Source organism: Ptychodera flava, chromosome 8, assembly GCF_041260155.1.
Source record: "Ptychodera flava strain L36383 chromosome 8, AS_Pfla_20210202, whole genome shotgun sequence".
NCBI lineage: Eukaryota > Metazoa > Hemichordata > Enteropneusta > Ptychoderidae > Ptychodera > Ptychodera flava.
The window spans coordinates 190,247-214,154 of NC_091935.1; the positions used below are offsets into that span (position 1 = coordinate 190,247).

At 41.7% G+C, this 23,908-nt stretch overlaps 1 protein-coding gene across 2 annotated transcripts in view; it reads right to left on the bottom strand.

The window, feature by feature from the left end:
- The window catches only part of LOC139138121 (patched domain-containing protein 3-like), a 67,799-nt gene that overhangs the window by 28,432 nt on the left and 15,459 nt on the right, over positions 1 to 23,908 (bottom strand). For both annotated transcript variants that reach the window (XM_070706343.1, XM_070706342.1), the window contains exons 9-13: positions 12,031 to 12,140; positions 9,286 to 9,606; positions 8,331 to 8,468; positions 5,119 to 5,311; positions 662 to 777 (exon numbers count right to left, since the gene is read on the bottom strand). In XM_070706343.1, coding sequence (XP_070562444.1) covers positions 662 to 777; positions 5,119 to 5,311; positions 8,331 to 8,468; positions 9,286 to 9,606; positions 12,031 to 12,140 — 878 coding nt within the window. The remainder of the gene's footprint in view (positions 1 to 661; positions 778 to 5,118; positions 5,312 to 8,330; positions 8,469 to 9,285; positions 9,607 to 12,030; positions 12,141 to 23,908) is intronic.

The window sequence follows — 23,908 nt, forward strand, 5'->3', positions numbered from 1 at the left end:
ACTCTCAGTGGTCAGTTTGAGTAGCATGGGAAACCAACTCACTTTGGTTTGGCCAACACTTGCCCAAGAAGTGGCACTGGCGTGACAAAAATGAACTTAGATGAACTGATGTAACTCGCACTCAAGGTGATGAAAACTCTCCCTGGAGACTACATCTGCCAAAGTATTTTAAATACTTAAAATGTCCACTTCGCACCACTTCAGGATATGGTTGGTTGGGGACCATGTGCCGTCCTGTTTGTTGATGTATGCTACCACCATGGAACTTTTGGAGCAAATCATCACAACCTTGTTCACACTTGAAAAGCTTCAAGGCCAGAACAATCACATATTCCTACCAACCATTATATGAAGGGAAGCTAATGGTCTCTGACCACTGACCACACAGCATTCATTCTAATATACACACTTACTCAGCATCACCATGCAGTTACTTGCACATGCATTTTCAGACATGACAAATGAAATTTTCATGTTAACATCGACTGTATGTGTCGCCAGATTTTTGCTGAACATGTTTTATTGGTTGAAGAAAATAATAAGCCGGTGGAGCTTTGATTATCAATTTATCAGTTTCATTGTATTTGAAATGTTAGGTACAGCATAGTGGGTCCATATATATTATGTAAAAGCAGAAATACATGAACAGAGTATAACTTACAGTGATATTGTCTTGAGAAAGTTTGATGTCATCAGAGTGTCTCCTTCCCTCGTTTGTCACTTGCAGAAATTCTAATGCCCATGTGAAGAATACAGTTTCATTTACTGGAAGATCGTCTGCAATCAGAAAGATATGAGCAACTTCAATATGTATTCCTTTTTGGTTGTAGCAAAAGACATACACGTATGTATACCGTACACAACATCTGAAATATAATATTGCACTACTACCGTAAAAACCCGATCAATTCGACCACCCTATTAATTCGACCACCCTATTTTTTTCACAAAACATAATTTTATTTGGGCCCTTTCAAATCGACCACCGACTAAAATTGGGACTTTCTCGATCTCTATTAATTCGACCGAATTACATACCCTTCAAAAACTTCCTTCAGTTGGTGAATGAACGATATTTCAAGACATCGAAAACCACCGTTACGAATACGATGAACCACGGGTCAGACAAAAACGGACAGTCAGACAAAAAGGCAGAAATGAGAACAACAAAGGGCTTTGTAAACGGCTTTCAGATTGGTTTTCATTGGGTCACATGATTATTTTCGCTGAGTGGGAAACCTCAGTGATTTAGTGAGCTGGATCTCAGCCGCGGCTTTCGAAATATGCGTGAAGTTTCAGCGTGTGTGAAGTACCAGCCCACTAGTCTCTGGTTTTGTAACTATTTTCTCACCTTAATATCGAAGAAAGTAAGAATAAATACCTACTTTCTCCCTTTCTCATTGTCTTTTCCGAATTCTTACAATCCCGTGTCGATTGAAATTTACAGACTCTTTGTGTGTGTGAATCAATATCCCTTCCTAATTTGACAGATATTATGTTCTAAACCACACGTTGTTTGTACCTAAAACACATAGACAGATGTGCCCCGTGCACTAAAAGAATGAGTTTGCGAAATCTTTTGCGAACGCTGAAAAAATTGCTGAGGAAAAATCGATGTTACATGTCGGTAAATACGGCCGCTGCGCCGCGTACGTTCTTACCAACTGGGAACAGACTAATATTTTCAAACGCAAATGGGGACAGTGTCAAGGAAAGAGTAAGACGACGACTTTATTTTTCAAGCTGAAGAAAATGCTCTTTCTGGCTGTTTTAATGACTCAATCGAATATTTTGGTTCCCAATTAATAAATCATACACAATCTCAATTCTCGGTTTTGTGGCCATTTTTGTCGACCGATAAAAGTCTTTTCATCTTCAATATTCCATTCTAATTTCACCTATATAATATCCTAACCTCCTGTGACTTTCCTTCTAAACGTTGATTTGCCTTGTGCACCAAAAGAGATGCTGTATTTTATGCCAAACGATGAAAAGATAGCTAGAGAAATAACCATGTATCAGTCAGTATGCCGACGGCAGGCGAAACCCGGAGGCCATACCGATTGGGGACAGAGCAGAGTAGATCGAAACGCAAACGGGGTGTTATTATAGGAAAGGCGGTGACTTATTTTAAAGCTGAATAAAATGCTGTCTCTGGTTGTGTAAGTCTGTCGATCGAAATATATATTTTGTTCCCAGTTGATTAATCATGGGGGATGGCAGTCTCGATCTCCCCTTTATGGTTCGATATTTACTGACTCGTTTCCTTCTCATTTTTGTCAATCGATGAAAGCATTTTCGTCTAGCTTCCTTATTCAATCTTACTTTGACCGATGTTTTATCCTGACTACAGTGTCATTAGTTTTGACCAACGTACAAAGACATTGCCCATGCGCCCAGTTGACGAGATATTTTGCAAACGGTGAAGAAATATATTTATTTATTAGCCGTGTTCACAATAATGACACTGGCTCAGAAAGAAAGAGAAGGACAAGAAAATGTAACACTGAAATATTTGAACACGTACGGCCATACTGTATGCATGGGGGCCCCGGAGACATCGATGTCAGTCTTCTGGACTGTTTACATGTTGCTTAGGGGATATCAAAGGAATTGAATCAGTTGGTTGAATAAAACAAAATTTTCGGACATATTTTATGTCAATGTTGTCAATGTCGGACTTTGATTCGATTGAGAAACCAGAATCACCTACAGAGATGTCTGTATTAAACACGGACCAGAATTCGGAATAGTTTGTTGTGCTACTGCCGGTCGGATCCAGTCGTGGTGTCTCTCCAATAAAATTTCGAAGCTATATAGGCCTATACTTGTCGTTTCGATTCACAGGTAGCAGTAGGCCTACACCGATGACCAGATATTGTATGTTCTTTGCCACCGTGTCCCCGTGATCGATGAACGTCCTTGAACCTATAGACGTGACCATTGTTTTACTGCGCCCATAGCGTGTAAACCCCTGCTCGTTCCCAGCAGAGTACTTTTTGAAGTTCTGTACATCAGTGTACACTGTGTGTATAAGCCCTAAACCTAGTTTAATTCAATTATGGAAAGGTATTAGTAAAGAATAAAGGGTCGTTACAGTTGCTAAAATTGCGAGAAAAACGGCATGTTTTTCCAGTACTTTTACAGTTCTGTGCTTTCCATCCCCGTTACTCAAATAGAATAGTCCTATTCACAAGCGCTATTGTTTTAAATCACGTCCAGGATGTGCTGTTGATTTCCATTCTTTCGTGCAATTCCATTCGTTTGGAGCAATTATCCTTTCATTTGACTGCTCTGTGGGACTCTTCTGGATATGTGTTTTGGATAAAAAAGAACTCTACAGTGAAAGACATAAACTTCGACGGTGATAGGTATACAATATCGGTTCGGATGTGTGAAGATATACAGATTACAAGTTATTGTAGAAGTTCTCAAAACCAGTAAAATAACGTAGACGTACATCGCATGCTTTCTCACAACGAACGAGCCGTCGGTTTCCATAGCTACTACATGAAATCCGGCCTCACCGATGTCCCTGTCCTGATTCGGAGAAACTTTCAAGCTGCGAGTTGAGGTTCAGATGTCCGATTTTTTCATATTCAAAGACTGATTCACAGAGAACGCCCGTCTTGTTTTTAGCACATGTGGGCAATTGAAAATTCAAAGCCAAATAGCCAGTGGGAAAAAATTCGACCGGACGACTCGCTCTCACCAGCGATCGCAATGAAAAAAAATCAAAGTCTCTGAAGTTGGTATCATGCTCCGCCATGTTTACTGTTTGTTGTACAGCCAGTTTAAAGTCACAGATTTTCTTCACGGTAAAATTCATATAATTGCCATACCGCGAAGTTCCCTGTGCAATATGTCTTATGTCAATATGTCTATTTGGCAGCAAAAGCGTCACGGACATTCGATCGATGGTGATGAACTTTCTCCAGGCCGCGACATGTCACCAGTTACGAACTTTACCGGTTTCGATACGAAATATGCAATATATTATCAGCATTGTTCACGTTGTGTTTTGAGTCTGATATCGAATATAACAGGAAAAAACTACTAGTACGATTTGAGTGACGATAGAGACCATGCCCGATACGGAAAATTGACATCAACTACTTGCATTGAGCAGTGACCTGAAACTTCAGACTTATATATAAATGTCGACAATATAAAATATCGAAATGCCCGAGAGAGAGAAAGAGAGGGGGAGAGAGAGAGAGGTTTACGCTGTCGCGATCTGATTATACTTTTTCGGATATGACTTCGGTATAGACGATACACAGACATCGAAAATGTACACCTACTTTCCAGAAATTCGACTAATCTTATAATAAGAGTAGAATAAATATAAAAGTGTTGGTTGAAGTAAATCTTCAGATGTTGGTTTTCCAAAGTTAGACAACACTTAGACTTACACTTACAGAAATATGGTCGTCATAGTCTTCTCTTAAAAATATTATCTTCAACACCACGTTTCTTATGATCGGTGATGTCATTTTTTATTATTTTTACAAACTTTCAATGCATCAAACGCCATTAGACTATCTCATCTGCCTGTCTGGGAGTTACAATATATTTCCAATGGCTGGCACACGATGTCAACTTACGCGTCGTCCGTCGAGCGGCCGGTGGCAGTGTCACAGATCGCTCCGTCTGTAATCGCGGCCACTTTGATTTTGATGTGACACCCAGGTGCGTTTGAGGTTTTTTGTTACCTAATTTGTCGACCTCACAAAATTTCACAGTCCATGCTTTGAAGCAGTCTCAACATGGCAAACATGTCTCGCGTAAATTTCATCCTCGTCGTTCCAATTAATTCGACCACTAAATTATTTCGGCAGTTTTAATTTCCTAATAAATCGACGATTTTGAAATCGTAATTATTTTTTTCTGGTCGAATTGATCGGGTTTTTACGGTATATTAACAGGCATCATATATGGCTAGGTGGGTAGAGTAACAGAAGGTGGTGAGTACAAGAACTCAAGACCCAATTGTGGCCAGATAAGCAGATCTAACAGATCTAAAAGTTGTCTATTTTTTTTATGAAAATATTCAGTCTGTACAAGGCCCCATTGTCACATATACCGGTATATGACAAAATGGAGAGTTACACTTACTGTCACCATAAGCTGGATCACTATTTTTCTGACGGCGTATCCAAACTCTGAGATCCTCATACCAGCTGTCAATAGCAAAGATGTATTGGTTGTTTTCAAGTTGGTCATACAGGTCATCAAGGGCCTGAAATTCTGTGTAGTAATCTACATCCACCAAGTAAACATCTCCAGCCAAACCACTTGCCGGAAAATACTGAAATATGGACACAAAACTGATGTGAAAAAAATGTTTCTGTTGCGTTAATCAGGGAAATGCATGCTTGTTTCCAAAAAAATTGAGTATGTTAATGAAGTCACATGAAATTACAAAAATGTAATCTCCTGCCCACTTTTGACACTCTATACTTTAATTAAGCTGTTGACAGCTACCGGAATAGAAGTTCTTTCTGTCTATGCAATAAAGTTAAGTTGTTTGTTCAGTTCCTCAAAAAGTTAGTTGTGCATTTTATCCGATCAAAGCAATAAACAAATAAATAAACAAGAACAGCTCCTAGGTTTTGATATATTGTAACATCAGTATACAGTTGTCTGTCATGAATATTACATTTTCTTGGAAAATTTTTCCATGCGGTGATATGATCAGCATATCACTTGCAAAATTCAGTTAGTTCTGATATGCATAAGATGAAGGTATAAATTTAAAATTGATAAAATATGCAAATTATCAACCATTTGACATGAAATAACATATTGTTGTGAGCAGTATCTGTACAAAGGGGTTGACACTGATAATACCACTACAATTAGCTACATGTATTAGTTGACACTGATCTGCTCAATGTCTATCACTTTTGCAATATCTTTATATCATCAACATTATGCAGCAAGTTTTGTTACCTTTGGAAAACACAGCATATCCCTTGCAGGCCTAAAGTTTGTTAAATACCAAAATTAGCAATATTATTGACATAAAACTGCTATGACTTTTAAAACTGTCAAACAAAAGAAACACTAGTATGTATGGCAAGATTCTCATTAAATCTGATACAGTCACTCTGAGAATATCTGGTTTAGGATAGTTTGATGTGAATATCAATTATGCCATCTTACATCCAACTGACAAAAAGGAATCGATAAGATTCTCTTTACCACTGCTGAACACTATCTATCAGATTTAATTCTGATCAAATGGGCTGTTCTTGAGATATCATTTCCATTGACAGATACCGGTATACACTGTATGTACACAAACAGACATACAGATAGATACACACATTGGTACATCAACAAATCTTGAGTGACATGTGATCCTTAACATGTGAGCTAAAAGGAGTCTACATGACATTTGCATCACTGACAACAAATTCTTTTATTTTGGACATACCGATACAGTAGGTGTACGATAAATCCAGTGTTCTCCCTGAATAAGGTAACAGGGGCGTGGCGCCCTCTTGTAAATTCCGAGCGCCCCCTTGCCAGAAATGAAAAAGATTTATTTTTTTGAAAAATAGAACAATAAAATGTACGAGATAAAAAGTTGACGGTGATTTACAAGCAAAATGCAAGCGTGAGCTCGATCCTGTAGGCTGCAAACGTAATTCTCATCGATCTTGCAAATCTCGCGAGTTTGTGATGTCATCCGAGATCATAGGCCCATGTGCAACTCATCGATGGCAGCCATATTTGCATGGCTCAGGCCGTAACGTTATCCACGGTCCCTCCATAGGGACCGTGCATTAGGTAACCGACTTAGCTGAGTAAACATGCCAAGGAGCTTGAGGGTAACCAAGGACAGCAGAGTATACTGAAGTTTTTATAGGAGGTTAGAATTTCGCTTGCGTATTCCTTCCCAAAGCAAAACGACCTATTTTTAGGCTCGGCCGGACGTGTATCAGGATGAGAATACGTGAGTGTTATGGTGATAATTTTGACATCGATGAATGTATGTCTGTCGCTATGTTTTCGTTTTCAAAAAATGTAATCTTCATTGAAATCAGTGAACTAGAATAAAAGTTATCGAACACTGTCTCAGATCTCTTTTCCTCTGAGTTTTTTATACGAAAAAAATCGGAAAAAATACTCCCAAGTGCCACCAAATAACACCATTTTAACCTCTGTTTTTTCAAAAGCTCCAACGGCAGGAGGGGGGACACCCCCCTCCTGACCTCCCCCCGCGACCGCTTACGCGGTCGCGTGTGGTGCTTCGCACCACGTCTTCGCCCTCTTGTCAAAATATCCTGGGGAGAACACTGAAATCCATATATTATATTGGGTATCTTTGTCTTGCACTGATTAAATTCCAAAACACAGCAAAATGCTACCGATAGTTGAGATATGCCTACATAATTGGAGGAGGCATCATGGGCCAGTGGTTATAGAGCAGGCACAAGCCCACTAATTCACTTCCGGGTTCGTTACCCACGGAGATAGTTCGGAACAAAAATAGTGCAGACCTTGAAGTTTTGATATCTGTGTGGATGCTTGTTTAGTTTGAACTTTAACGTCAAGAATTTTTTTTTGTAAAGATATTTTTCTGCCTGAATCAAAATGCAGGCTGTTGTGAATAATGGCTGAAGCATTTGGTGGTAATATGAGGAGTTCTAGGGCTAATAGAAATCATAACAATAAGCCTGAATTTTGTCAAAAACACCACTGAGGGCGCTATTTTCTTGGCTATCTCAAATTTCCGTGGACTTGCCACACGAAAAATTAATCATAGTCAAGCTGACATTGACCTAACACCTGTTAAGAGGATTCGTGCCGCTGAATGTTTTAAAATAGGAAAATCGAGCTCAACGCTACTGTGGTGGCCTATGGGAATTTAATTAGTGGTCTTGTGCCAGCAGTGGATGCACGATCTAAGGATCAATTCGAGCACCAGCATGGCTATGGTGTTGTGTCCTTGAGCAAGGCACTTTATTCCTCATTACTTCTCCCCACCCAGGAGTGATGGGTACCTGGTAGGACAGTGGTTGTAATGTGTGCATTTAATTTAGCTCTGCTGCACAGATTGGCTGCACATGTGAGCTGTTGTTTGCTCCCCAGGGAGTTGAGTGGTATCAACTTAGGTCCAGTGACCAGGGGTAATAATTACTGTAACTTGCGCCTTTGATGCAAACAACAGTAATGAGATCATCCTATTTGATTTCTTGTAACTCATTAACATGGGTTCCTTATAGTGAGGATAGATCCCCTCTATGTGATGACGTAAGTGATGGGTTAATGTTGCATGTGAGGAGGAGCTGGATCAGAGAACAGAAATGATTGCTTACTGTATCAGAGGCGTCCAAGTAGTCAATTACATATGAATCTTCTGGTAGAAACCACTCAAACTGGAATTCCTGTTCCAGATTTATTGTGCCCCAGATGTTAACACCCAGTAGAGCAAGGGCAGCAATGACTACCACTATCTGTGTAATAAAAAATGTAATAAAAAAAGATAAAAATGTAATGAAAAGAGGATAATAAATGTAAATGACAACTGCGCTCCAAGAAGTAATGCAACTCTAATTAACAGGCAAAATTAATTTGAAAGCTAGTATCCTCAAAGTGGTTCAAGACACAAAGTTTTCAACAAAAACAAGTGATCTACTCAAAAACTATAACAATTATAGTACATTTCCTAGACATTAGAATGCATTACCATTATTCATCCTCCCTTGGATCCTACATAGCAAATTTGAAAGCTATCAGACAAGTAAAACCTTGGACCCTACATTGCAAATTTGAAAGCTATCCTTGGATCCTACATAGCAAATTTGAAAGCTATCAGACAAGTAAAACATTGGCCACAAAAACTTACATTAATACAATTTTACCATAATGTAATCAAACTTGAATGTAGATTTTAATATTGGCTAAAAACTCTAGAAAACGAACACTTCATTACGATCAGAAGAAATTTTGATGATATCATTGTAAGGAATCTTCATTACTTATTCTTGAAAGTGATCTCAAGAGTAGTTTGAGATAAGATTTCTTAAAATGCACATTTACAGAAAGCAAGGAACAAGTCATCGTGCATGACAAAGTCCCTGCCTTGATGACTAAGACGAGAGTTAATGCTTCTTTATTTAGTGGGAAAAAGGTGTGACGATGGTGTATTGATGACACAACTACATGTATGTGCTGTACATAATATGTGGGCATTTTAACACTATATTGAATCTATTTCTAAATACACGTGTGTTGTAAAGTTCACTTATAAGAAGTAAAAGCATGTGGTACCTTGACAGGAAGTTTCATCAGACCATTGGCAAAACCATGTCTGAAGCAAGATGCCAAGAGACCTTTGTTGTCCTGTCCACAGCGCCATCTTGGAAAGTCTGCCTGGTGTACATAGCAACAGCAGCAGGCATTGCGCTTGCTTTCCACTCGTCTCTGGTCAATGGCCAATACTGCCGTGAAAAATGTAATACTGAAGAAGAACAGGAAAAATATCCCTATTGCACAGTACACACAGAAGGACCGTAAGGCTGGCAGGATTGTTGATGCACCGATTCCAAAGGCAACAAAATCCGTGATGGATGTTACTGTGATAGAGACACCCTGCAGGAGAAGGAGGAATAGTTCATTTACAATTTCACTTTTGTTGTTACTCACATTCAAATTCTAAACCCTGAACAGAACTGCAGTCATGTTGGCTGTTGCTTGTCATCAATGAAACAAATGTAGGCTATGATATATTTTTGAAACATTCCAGTACTATTGTTAAACCCTGGTGTACCCAGGAGCACAGCTAAGCATTCTACAGAATCTGTCAGAATATACTGGTATATCAGGGCTCGAAATTAGCGGTAGTCCAGCGTCCACAGACTACCAACTTTTCCCTGGGGCTACCAAAACCCATGAAATGGTAGTCCACACGGACAACCAAAGCCTGGGACATGAAATTACTTGGTAGGCGACATGACGCAGTGTTTTTGCTAAGGTTTGGGAACACTGGTAAATGGTTTGGGAACCCAGGTAACATTTCTTCTGTCCCCTAACCTGATTGCATTGATATACCAAGGGGAACCCTGGTAAAATGACTGGGGAACCCCGGTAACATTTACCTACTTACCGCCCTTAGCAAAAACACTGTGATGCTGATCGCTGTGAGATGATCGACGCCCATACAGGTACCCAGCTGGGACAGAGAAAGGCGAGACTATGACTTTGTTATGCAAGTTAAAAGGCGACAGTGCAGTCGAATTTGTTGCGACAAACCATCACTAAATATCATTACCGTATCTGAAATGATGAACTTGGATGACAGGCTCAGGAAATGATGGCCAATGAAAACTCATTTTTATAGTTATTTACTCACAAAGTATAATCACAATTAAGGGGAGACCCACCTTCGCAGACACTAACCTTTAACTTGATTTTTCACCATTAAAATGAATCTTAAACCCGACATGTAATATGTATTTTGGTCGCTCAACAATTGAAGATTAAGAAATTGTAAGAATATTTCAAAATCTGTGTGCGTGCGTTTGAGTTTTTCACTTAAGGTGAAGTACTACGAATTACGTCAAAATTAAGTTGTGGTGTCATTTTCTTGAAACTTTGCACAAATATTCTTGGAAGTTGTGCAAGTGTAAAAATGAAATAAAAAATGGGGGTCACCACGCTCGTTTCCATGGAAACGGACGTTAAAATGGCGTCGTTAGAAATAAATAAAAATGATATAATTCACTTAAACTAAAGAAAGCAATTATAAAACGCTTAGCAAATGAGTTAATTTTAATAAATACCAAGACTTAAGATCCATATCTATCGAATGTATAGTTTTCATGATGTTTGTGAAGAAATTTTAACATAAGTATCGATTACAAAATGACGATATCGAAATTATATCACTACATAATTTTTGAACTTTCTTCCTGTCGCTTTGAATGGTGTCATTTTGACCAAACTTGGCGAATAAACTCCTGACATAATACCATTTAGTTTACACTTTTAATAAAAGGGTGTCACCACGCTACTTTTTACAATATCTCCAGGTGAATGGGTAATATGCGCCATATAAATGGGAGAGAAATGTTAATTTTCGCTCATATTGAATAAAACCAGTTTCCTAGGGGTCAAAATATGACAAGGTTATAGGTCACATGTATTTCTAAGAGACTGGGTCAAAAATTAGGTAAAAGCGCAATTTCAACAATGACAGGTGATGTTAAATACATGCGCTACAAAATAACCCATTTGCGGCAGCTGGAGTTAAATCTGCGCAGAAACGTTCTAAAGCGTGTGCGCGTCCGAATTCGTCGCTCTTTACCTTAAAAAGTGTAAGTATTAGGGGTGATGGCCATTGGTGAGTGGTTTGTCTTAGATTTTTATACTCTGCTTTGTTTTTGCACAATTAGCCATGACAGAGAGAAGTGGTGGATTCTGAATAAAATTAACGGCTTTTGTCGACACTTGTCACAATATTTATTTGAACAATATCGGAATGCTGGGACACGATTTTGTAGAAACAGTCACTAACTACCACTGTGTAAAGATAAGGCTAATCCGTCAACGTGGCACCACACGTAACACTCTCCAGAAGTTGCGATACATTGAGTAAATCGCAGAAATGTGTATGAGACCTTTGGAGTCGTACAAAGTCAGCTAAAATCCGGTTTGCTCACATTTTTCGGTGGAACTTCACTTCCTGGATAGAATCATGCATAATAAATATTTCATTGTGTAGATATAATGAAAGGACCCGTAACAAAAATCTTCATTCATGCATGGGCTACCAGACCTTGGTACTGGGCTACCAACTTCAGAAAATGGTAGCTCAATGGGACTACCAGGGAAAAAAGTTAATTTCGAGCCCTGTATATGTTTTGAGGCAAAATTGTCAGAATAAATCATATAATTTGAGGCCAATTCTGACTTTGTTGAAATTTTGAGAGATAGTAAATTCTAAAATAGCCCCATCCACCCCTGGCATGACAAGTATGAAATTAAATACAAAGCAGAATTTTCAAACCCACTCACTGCATGTCTCAATGCCTGTCCAACTCTTTCATGGATAGGATTTTTCTTGGCATCTTCTGGTAAATTACTCCATGCCTGCACGATTACAAACATATCATCAACTCCAATACCTACAAAGTACAAAGGCAGAAATTTCAAACTTTAACCATTTCACAACCATGGTTTAGCCAAAATCCATTGTTATCAATGGTGAGTGTGGACCTGTTTATGTGTAACTTGGGTGAACAGGTTTACCCCTTCACCACCATGGTTTGGCCCAAATCCATTGTTATCAATGGTGATTGTAGACCTGTTTACATGGAATTGGTGGTGAACAGGTTATGAAACATTACCAAAATAACTTGTAAATTTGAATACCACAACCCTCACTTGCAAATCATTTACAAAGCATTTTATACTAGGGTATTTAAAGGAAATTCATTGCTTTTTATTTGACAAACTGCATTTCCTTGTTTCATATTTTAGAAAATGCTTAATTATGGCGTTGAAAATAATGACATGAATATTTACTGACCAATGAAGCTTAATTCACATCTTTAAAGCCAGAAGATCAGGACACTTAGCTTAATAGTAAACATACAAAGTCGGTATGCTATTCTTCACTTAGTCTTTGAAAACTGATATATCAGTTAGTTTGACCAACATCTTAAAGCGCAGTGGTCGTCGCGCTGCGCATCCTCCTGAGGGGGTCCCCCTCTGTTGTAAACAAATCCATGAACGCCGCACATGTTACCGGTTGATTGTAATGTTTGCGATATTGCCGCTTGTTAAAATGGCGGCTGATCTGTCACAAGCATACCAACTATCCAAATGTAACACGCAATAAAAGGTCAATTAATCTAAGTTAAATATCTGCTGAATATCGAACAATGATTGCACGCTGGATTGAGATCACATTTGCTCATGATTTTCTTGAATCAGTTGAATGGGCTCCTACTGTTATCGCTCGAGCCATAGAGCTAGACGTACGCATGTATACGCCAACAGACTATCAACGACTGGGCTCTAGTTTTCGACATCGCTAGCAAGGACGAGAGCTTTCATTTCAAGAGGCCCGACAGGAGTACAAGTACAACAACCCAAACTACAGAAATCTACAGCTCGCAGAGCAATGCCCGCTGCAGCAAGAAGCATCTCTGCATCTTTTCCGTTCCGTGGTCTGTATGAACGTCCGTGTCAAACCGGGTATATGACGCGCTACACCCGGCTGTGGAGAATCCAACTCAACTACAAAGTTTACCCCGTTGGGGGTGCAAACGAGAATTCCGAGTACAGGTATCAAGTCAAGCGAAGGACCTTTCATAGGTCTTCTTGTTATGTGGGGGTTATCTCACTTGAAAGAGGATTCAGACCTACCCGGCAATCAGGAGGTACAACAACGAAGTTTGCCCAGCACCGGTAGGCCTACACCAGCTAACGGTTGGATCACTGCCATGACCGTGCACAGGACCGGGGCACAGGATCTCTCGATACGTCTATGCACGGTGTAGCCGTGCAATTTCCCTGCCAAATGCCGCGAAAACCCGCTCGTTTTGTTATTGTTTTCTGTCATTTTACTGTTTCTTACCACGTAATACTAGGAGAAGTAAGACGTGGTGATCAACAGTTGGTTGTGGGCCAAGTCGTAGCGGGCCGGTACGTTGTGGGACCGGATTCTCTATATCCGTGTACGTCAACGCGGTGACCGTCTCCCAACAACATCTCACGTGTCCTGCTCTGGCTTGCCGATCATGGTCTTGAGTGTAATTTTTGTGTTAGGCATTGTGCATGTTGCTGGTCTACATATATAGGCAATGTTGATCATTTTAGTCATGTATTTTCACTGTACTGTACATAGCATTGTGTACAACCAGCGTGACCGCGCGCGATCATCAAACCCATTTGTTCACTGTGTCTGCGTGCAGTAAACTCAGCGACATAATGTGCTGAGTGTAGTGTCCCAATTTTCGTAGCTCTACACGAGTTTATAGATAGAAATACACCACGGAAGTTCGTTTCCGATCTTAATATTTTACTATTGCATGATGTTGAGTCTTACAATGGCCTTAACAAAGTGGGGGACTGCTCCCATCTCACTCCTATTGAAGTTGAGAAGACTTATGTTTACAAACATTTATGTTTATCAACAAAAAAATCACGCACGCGCAGCGCGACGACCACTGCGCTTTAAGACTCAATAAGTACCGTAATTTGGACATTTTTGGACATTTTGGCTAAATTAACCCTTTTCCTGCCGAGCGCCCCTGTCCGTTATCCTGCCAAGTCGGTCAAAACCGGCCCCCTTTTCTGTGTCTACAGAAGATAGGCTCTCCTGCACGCTTTCCTGCCAGGCATTTGGCGGGAAATACCGCATTTTCGGGTACGATTACCGACCATATACGTGTTAGACTTCAAAATTTTTGCATGCCCGTATAGAGGGGCAACCGCTGATGAGGTTGTGTCGAGAAAATGACGAGGTCTGGGCGTTGTTTGCCCCGGGGGACGTGCACTTTTATGCCCTTTTCTAGCTTACTTTTGCGGAAGTAAAGCTCGTTCGCCGGCACGCACGTCCACACCGGGGAAACATCACCTCGCTCGTGGGTTAGTAGAAGACCCAGGGGTTAGTGCTATGGGTGCGGCAGCACCCTCAAACCTGTCCTGTTTCCCCTGGGTTGTGTCACTTGGCCACGTACTTTGAACGACTTGGAAGAGTCGCACAGTGCAGTCTGCTTTGACGTAGTGTCAACGACATAGCTTCGCCATTGAAGGAAGGCGTGTACGTAGTTTGGCCAGTTCAGTGCACACTTAGCTCGTTAGTGTTACCGTTTCCTAACAGGTTAGTTGTGCAGTTGTTACTAAGGTGCAGTTTTGTACCACCTTAGCTCTGGACAGTGCAACTGCTCTATGCACTAACCCAAACGACAGATGGTTGGTACAACGTCTACGTCGCACGAGCACAGCCTCCGTTGGGCTGTGCCCTCCCACGTGATACAACGCACGTTCATCCATTACTATAGCGTCCTTACGGATCTGCCAAAAACGAAAGTGGGGGTAAAACAAAACAAACGAAAATATGCGATCATAGATAGTATTTTATTCGGGAATAATTTACATTATGCCGAACAATAAATCTCGGAGTCTGTCTCGACGTCCGAGTGCATGGTCCGTGTTTCAAAAATTACAATCGGGGTGGCAGATCCGTGTTACAAAAATTATAATAGGGAGAATTGTACAAAATAATCCGTCTAAACAAAACAAACGAAATATGCGATCCATAGATAGTATTTTATTCGGGAATAATTTACATTATGCCGAATAATAAATCTCAGAGTCTGTCTCGCCGTCCGAGTGCATGGTCCGTGTTACAAAGATTACAATCGGGGGATTGTACAAAATAATCCGTGTTTCAATTTACAATCAGCGGGATCGTAAAGCACAAACAAACGGCACAACCGTGCTCAAAATGTGATCATGGTCCGTGTTAAGAATACAGTCAAGCCACTGTTAGGCGAAGCTGTCCCCTGTCCGTATTTACCGTTATTTACGTCGGGTTCTCTTGCTGATGGGTGTCGTCGGGGCTGTGTGAGTAGAGGTCTGCACGCCAATGCTCCTCTTACCTCGTAGCATCATGCGATGATGAAAAGCCGCAAAACACTCGCCCTTGTGAAGATGAACCCCGCACAGACTACATCCTTTGGACGTCTCAGACAGTCGTCCGCTCGCAGTGGTCTTACCCTCTCTGCTGCACACTTTACAGCATTTCTGCCGCCCCTCCAAACGGCAGACAACGTGCATCGGCTGATTTTGTGGATTTATGTACGAGGCAAGAGAAACGGTGGCCTCGACCTCTCTCACACTGGGCTGCGATCGCCCACAATAACCGCTAATGAGTTGTTTCCCGACACACAGATGAAACATCTTATGGGTCAGCTTACTATCAGGGTGTACATGCTTGAAGCATATATATGCATTTACCAGGGCAACATCAATCAGGTAACATGCCAGATATGTCCACCATCTGTGGTTCTTGCGCCCAGTGTGAAAGTACTTGCGCTTCTGGTTGGCTCGGTCGACGCCTCCCATGTACCGGCGATAATTATACAGCGACAGAGGCACTTGTCGCTGCTCGTCTCCCTCCCCCACTAGCACGCACTCCAAGGGTGGATAGACCGTATTCAAGATCAGCACCTGAGCGTTACTATCCTGATAAGCAGTGATGTTAAGACGAGAGTCCGTTCTGGTCGTGGCTTTCATATCCCAAACAGACAGAGGAAGGCGCTTCCTCTTACCCGGCGGAATTAATTGAGGGGGCATGGTGCGACGATTACGGCGGTTAAAACTCCCGACCATGTAGATCCCGGTCTCCATCAGCTCTCTAGCAGTAACGACCGTGCTAAACAGGCTATCACAAAATAGGCTGTGATTATATCCACAAAATGGCTGGACCAGCTCCATCGTAATTCTTTTCACCACACCTCGCTCCTGCCGTCTCCCATCAGTCCGATCCCGAAATTTCACACCTAGGTACGGTGCAAAGTTAGCGATGTATGCAGTGGTGGAGTCGCACAGCTGCCATATCTTGAAACCGTCTCGATCAGGCTTATGCGGTAATCTCTGCTTAAATTTAGAACGGCCCTTAAATCGCACCATGCCCTCGTCGATGGAGATCTCTCTACCCATCTTATAATTATTCACGCACCTGTCAACTATGGGCTCCATCCATGGATTGATTTTATAAAGGGGATCCTCCTGACACCGACGTCGGCGGCGTGCCTCATCAGGATCACGACGTGGATCGTTCTCTGGGTCTGCCAGATGAAAGTATCGCATAAGCTGCTGAAAGCGACTGCGGGTAATCACAGTAGAAATACCCTGGTTTCTCAGAAATGGATCGCTAGACCAATAATCCTCCACTGATGATTTACGGTCGATACCCATACAGACTAAGACGCCAATGAACGCCTGCACCTCTCGGTAGTCAGCGTTACGCCAGTATTTATCTATCTTCCTAGCGATATTTCTAGCGATATATCGCTGGTGGAATTTGGCGTATTTATTAGTCTCGTCCTTTGCCAATCTGATCAGTGTAGCTGGAATAAACTTTAAAAAGTAATCGATCTCACGGGAGTGGCTGGGCAAGGTGAAAGTCGGTCCTCTCTCATGGTCAAAATCGGTCTCCTCAAATATATTAGCATCGGTAGTTTCCGACATACGCCAGACAGGAGGGGTGTCGTCCTCCGCCAACACAGCAGCAACGTCATCATCGTCGTCAGAGCTTGCCTCACCTACATACTGCCTGTCATAAAAGTCATCGTCCTCTGCCGCATCCTCGTCAACCTCCGAGTCGGACTCAGCGGTGATATCACCGTCGTCTGGGCGTCTGGGCCTGAACTCGCCCGTAGCGGCATCAAGGATCATATCTGGCTCAAAATCAGGTGGGCTATCCTGATAACGAACCCTCCGCACTATCTTTTTCGGCGGGGACATCGCAGCACACGAAACTATGGCAGGAGCGGGCTGGGCAGCCTCTGCTGATGACGAGGACTCAAGCTCTTTCGCACTGGGCACAGGAACCTCTCCTGACGCAGGATGAGGGCTCATGGTGCACGCAACAGGTGGTGTCTCTCCCGGAGCAGCCGGGGGAGAACCAATGGCATCAGCCGTCTTGTTACTCACTGTCTCACTAGCAGCAGCAGACGTAGTCTGTGCAGGTGAAGTATCTCCCACAAGAGCAGATGTAGTCTCTGCAGGTGAAGTAGTCTCTCCCGGAGCAGCCGGGTGAGAACCACTGGCAACCGGTGACCCATCATCATCCTCATCGGCAGAACGATCAGTCTTACATTTACGCTTACCACTGGGTTTTTCAGCCGGAGATAGCTTCGCCTTACGGGAGCGTTTCTTGCCCGACTTCTTAGAACGTTTACTAGGGACATCACAACGATCGCTACCACTACCGCCCGGAGACTCTGCATCTTTGAGCTTCAGTCGTCTGCTCGCCTTCAGAAAACTTTTGCGGTCCGTCAAGCTCATGTCTGGAACAGTGTCGACAGACTAGCAGGTCCCACCCTTTTAAAGCCACAGGGAAACAAAGCCCTGGACATGATTGGACGCAGGGGTGTTTATATATGCAGCCACCTGTTATTATAATGGACCTACGGCAATCAGTCCACCAACCGGCGCTGACATTCCTACCCGTCATGTAAATTGCCTGTCCCCACCATTTGATATGCTTATAATACTCATTTGCAATGCAAATCCCTCGAGCACTTAGCATAACATAGTCAATGTCATTAGCATCTCAACTTGACATTCCGTCCAGCTGGGTACGTGGCATGCGCACCTGCCACCCAAGGACGTTGGCCCAAGCCCATGTTTAGTACGGGTGGGAAACCCGTATCTTTAACCTCATGTCCCTTCTAAGTACGCCTGCGCAGGGCGTATTGTCATCCAAGTCGGTGACAAGCCAACCCGACAGATCGCCCATTAAGCAGTAATGGACTGGCCGTCTCGTTCTTGTACGGCAACGAACAGTGCTTCAGCGGCTTGTTTAGGTCATAACCGTCGCCTGCCGAGCGGCTTACCCAACTAAGGCGGTCAAAGATGAAGGATGCCAAAATTGTCAACAGCTGTCTCGGCCTCGTCCGTTGGGCAAACATGGCTCCTTCAAATAACGTGGCCAGCACGTCTACGTCATCAGCGGTGATGACAACCCGTCATTGACGCCCGAGTGCGTAAAACTCGGAATATACCGACAGGTACCTCTACCTGAGTCGGTCATACTACGGTATAAACCAAACACAGGTCTGCCAACTCCCGTTAGACTCGGCCGTTAGCCGAACTTCATAGGGACAACATAGGCGTAACAAGTCGGTGAACAACGGTTCACGCACCTAACCGCAGCCGCCAAGTCGGTGAACAATGGTATCAAATTTTGAGGCCATGTTCATGAATGGCAAGGCTGAGGCGGTGTGTTTCGTTGCACGGCTTGAACGTCTAGAGCCAAGTGCAGCCGACAACGTCCGACATCTGAGTGGGTAGTCTTTTCGAGAAGGTAACAAGTCGGTTAAAAGCGGTGGTTACCCTTCACAAATGTCGCTCAAGTCCGTTCGGATCAGTTCCATGTCAGGGACTAATCAAGCCGAGTCCGTCAAATCCGTCCGCACTTCCCGTCAATCAGGACTAAGTCCGTGATTTTCGTCTCGCACCATTGGCAAAAAATTGCACCGCCAGCTGAGGCGGTCTTAGGCGGTTGCCTTACAGATTAGCGTTGCCGAGACGGTCAATTTCGGCCGCAATCTATGTAGTGCCTCAGAGCCAAGTTAACCCAAACTCCGCTAGAATACGTCACCGTGCTAACCTGCCAAGTACGCTACTCGTCCCCCCCCAAAAAACCAGTCCCCCAACGGGGTGGGGGACTGGCTGGGTAGCTTCCGCACCTTTCCCTGTCGTTGGACTCTCTGTGAACCCATTTCGAGAGCAAACGCTGTTCCTCGCCCAAAACCTGTCCTCGAACGACCCCTAGCGCGAGCAAGGGTTTGCTACACGTAGTTCCGTCGACTAGGCAGGAAAGGGGGTACCAAAAAGTAGCCCGATTTCCACCGCCTTGGGAGGATAACGGCCGTGGCTGCTCAGATTCTAGCTACACCGAATTTCAAGCGGATTTTCACCGACTTGGCAGGAAAAGGGTTAATCCATCCATGAGGTAAAATAAAAAAGTTTTAACCAGCAGTGAAGACTTGGAATTGTACTGCTACAACCACATGTGCACTGTAACCTTTCTGCTACAGATGACTATGAAAAATACAAAGGCTGCTACTCAATATCTCCTTCAGTCCAACAAATATCCAGTTCATGCAAAGCTGAAACGCATTTTCTGAATGATCTGATAACATTTGAAATCCAAAGATTATTACAGTTAATTCTATTAAACAGTATTAATTCTACAGTACTGGTATTGTATTACAGCATTGTCAATACCAGGGAATTTTGGGATGTCATCCCCCAGATTATTGATAACATATCCGGTCATCTAATATCATGGCCCAGATGTTTTCTACATCTACAGATGCAATGGCATTAGCAAAACTACAAAATCAGTACAATAAAATACCTCCTCCTGGCCCATAATGGACTTGCAACAAAAACAGAGTCAGCGTGGACTCTCTGTTGTGCGGCGTAACAAAATAAATGCAGCCACAGACTTTTTTTCAGACAGAGCACCCAAACTAAATGTCATCAAAGGCACACCGCCTATTCAATCCAACAAGTAAGACAAAAGATTCAATTTGTATTCTTATTGTTAGAAAAAGTTCCTCATGACGAGTTGAGAATTAAACCAAAAATGCGGTAAATTATGTACAGAGAGAGCTTGAACGGCGCGGTATCACCTTATCTATATTATTCAATGCCACCTTCATCACCGTACGTCTATTAAAGGTCAAAAGAAATTCCGGCAACAGCAAGCTTGACTGACACCAACCCACCCCCCCCCCCCCCCCCTCAAACCAGCGAATACTCGTACTAGGGTCGGGTCCGTAATGTGTTTTTCCATTTATGCTATCCGCTTTTAGCCTCATCTGTTCTTCCTCTTGCTTCAGTTTATGAGTTGTATAAAATCATTAATATTATTGAAATTTAGATTTTTCAATTTTTTTATTCAAGACATGGATATTCATCCCTTAAGGGCAATTCAGATTGGCGGACGACACACAAAATATCACAATGAAACAACAAAACAAGACTAAAACTAAGAAAATAGTGACAACACACAACTACCGTTCAGATATATCATTTAAAAACCGCACAGCAGTAGGGATAAAGGAATTCTTGAGCCGGTTTTTCTTGCAAACTGGACACTTAAAACGTCTTCCCGAAGGAAGCAGTTGGAATTCTGAATTTAAAATATGCTCTGATGATTTTAAAATGGAACGTGCTTTCCTCAGACACTGTTGCTTGTAAAATGACAAAATGCTCCTCTGTGGTGCGCCAATAATCTTTGAACTTAAAGTGACAATATTTTCTATGGAATTCTTGTGTTTTAAACTCAAATTCTGGAACCAGCAGATAAATGAGAAAGTTATAATGCTTTCGATAAAAGACTTATAAAAGAGAGATAAAATCGTCTTGTTCACTGAAAAGGATTCCAATTTCCGTAAAAATACGTTCGTTGTTTCCCCTTCTTTGAAATCGCTTCAGAATTCGCATCCCACCTCAATTTATCATCAAAAATCGAGCCAAGATATGTGTAAATATGAACAATTTCAACTTCCTGATCATGAATAATGCTCTTCACAGGTTTTTGTCTCCTGAAGTCAAAAACGATTTCCTTGGTTTTGACTACGTTCAGATTAAGGTATGAATTGTCACACCAATTAACAAATTCGTCTAGGACGGGACCATGTTGTTCATCAGGCCCTACAAGAAGCGAGAGGAGAGCCGAGTCATCTGCAAATTTTACAATGTGGCGACCTTCATAGTTACTTCTACAGTCATCTGTATAGAGGATATAGAGCAGAGGAGACAAAACACAACCCTGTGGAGAACCGGTAGATGTTTGTAAAGAATCAGACAGCCGGCCATTAACAAGCACACGCTGAGATCTGTTAGTTAGAAATTCAATAACCCATAATATCAACTGACTGTCGAGTCTAAACTTCGAGATAAGTTTGTTGGCAAGAATATGGGGCTGTATCGTATTAAAGGCAGATGAAAAATCTGCAAAAAGAATTCTAGCATGAGCACCAGGTTTCTCAAGATGTTTATACAACTCATTCAAAACAAACAGTTGGCATCTTCAACACCCTTTCCAGTTCTACCGTATATGCAAATTGAAGAGGATCCAACATATTTTCAGTATTGGATAGGATGAAATGTTTGATTATTTTCTCGAATGTTTTCATCACAAGAGAAGTGAGGGCAACAGGACGGAAATCGTTTTGCTGCTTTGGATTGTTGCGTTTGGGAATTGGAATAACTGTTGAGGTTTTCCATAAGGCCGGAATAGAAACATTATTTAATGAAAGTTGAAATAGGTGTTGAAGTACGCTGCTCAGTTGATCGGCACACAATTTAAGCGTTCTGCCACATATACCATCAGGACCTGGACATTTCCTCACATTGATCGTTCTCAACGACTTAGCCACTCGATCCTTACTGATAATTATGTTGTTTTCCAACTGCAAAGAAGCTTTTATACTATTTACCTCAGCTGAGAAATCATGTGACTCAAAACGAGTAAAGAAGTCGTTGAAAACGTTCGGTAAGGTCAGTTCCGTTTCACCAACAAGACTAACAATTGAGTGATTACGTTCTGTGGCAGTATTGACCGCTGCCATCTTCTTGATACCCTGCCAGGCTTTGCGAAAATTACACTGTTCAAATGTGGATTCAATTTTACTCTTATATGTCAATTTCGCTTGCCTATGTATTTGTCTTACACATCCATGACGAAATCAACACGTTCAAAGAAGTAAGTTCTGGTAACGCCAGCACACCTTTATAATAGAAAAAGATTTCATGACATTTGCTACATTGTCTGTGTGTTTTGTCTGTAAAACATCGGTGGCTGTGTTTCTTTTGTGGCACAGCACAAGAGAGAGTCCACATTGACTCCGTTTTCGCTGTAAGCAAACTTTACACGACATAATGTACTTGGCGTTGCCTCACACTGATACATAATACATGTATGTCTTGCAAAGTATGTTTTTGTCAATTATGGGTCAGGGAGGGGGGGTGCTTGAATAACAAGTCATCGTTGATGACACAGTCCCCACTTGTTAATAATGGGTACTTTGATTACATGTCCTCAGAGAGGATAGAGTCCTCTTCATTAATTAGGTCTGTGATAAAAATACTTTGATACAGATGGCGCTCAATGGCCAAGAATGAGTTCAATGGTGATGAAAACATAAAACCAATGTAGGCAACCATCCTAAAGTTCATAAAATGAGTCAACTAGGAATTAATCAACAGGATGTTGCAAAACATTTTTGCATACAATCCTAACACTTAACAGATTATCACTGGTACCATATTTCATAAAGTTTGATGCAGTATTTACAACACTATGAGATCAACATCTGTATCAAGTTTCATCACATTTGACGTTGTATTAATTTGTGGCTATATCACCCTAATTAGGGAAGTTCATTACTTATGCAATTACAAATTAATTAAAATGACACTGATAAATGTCTTTTTCAATGTTAAAGCAATGTGAGCTAAACATCGGTTAACATCTGTATAAAGTTTCATGAATTTGATGCAGTACATATTTCTTGACATATCAGCCTACTTACGAAACTTCAATAATTGACATGTTACTGCTACATGACGTGAAACAAATTGACGAGCATATGTATGAAATAGGTCAATGTCAACTTTGAATGATACTGGTGGAAATATGTCTGAGTTATGGCTCTGTACGTGAAAACATCGTAATAAAATGGCTGCCTAGCAACCATATTGGATCGTATCACATAAAAAATCGACGTACATATGTATGACATAGGTCAATGTCCTTGTACCAACTTTGAATAAAATCAGTTGAGATATGCCTGAGTTATGCCTCTGTATATGAAATAATCGTAACAAAATGACCACACAGCAGCCATATTGGATTGTATCACAAAACAAATTGACGTGCATATCTATGACATTGGTCAATGTCCTTGTACCAACTTTGAATAAAATCGGTTGAGATATGCCTGAGTTATGCCTCTGTATATGAAAAAATTGTAATAAATGGCCGCCTAGCGGCCATATTGGATTGTATCACAAACGAATCGACGTGCATATCTATGAAATTGGTCAATGTCCTTGTAGCAATGTTGAATAAAATCGGTTGAAACATGTCTGAGTTGTGGCTCTGTACATGAAAAAATCATAATAAAATGGCCGC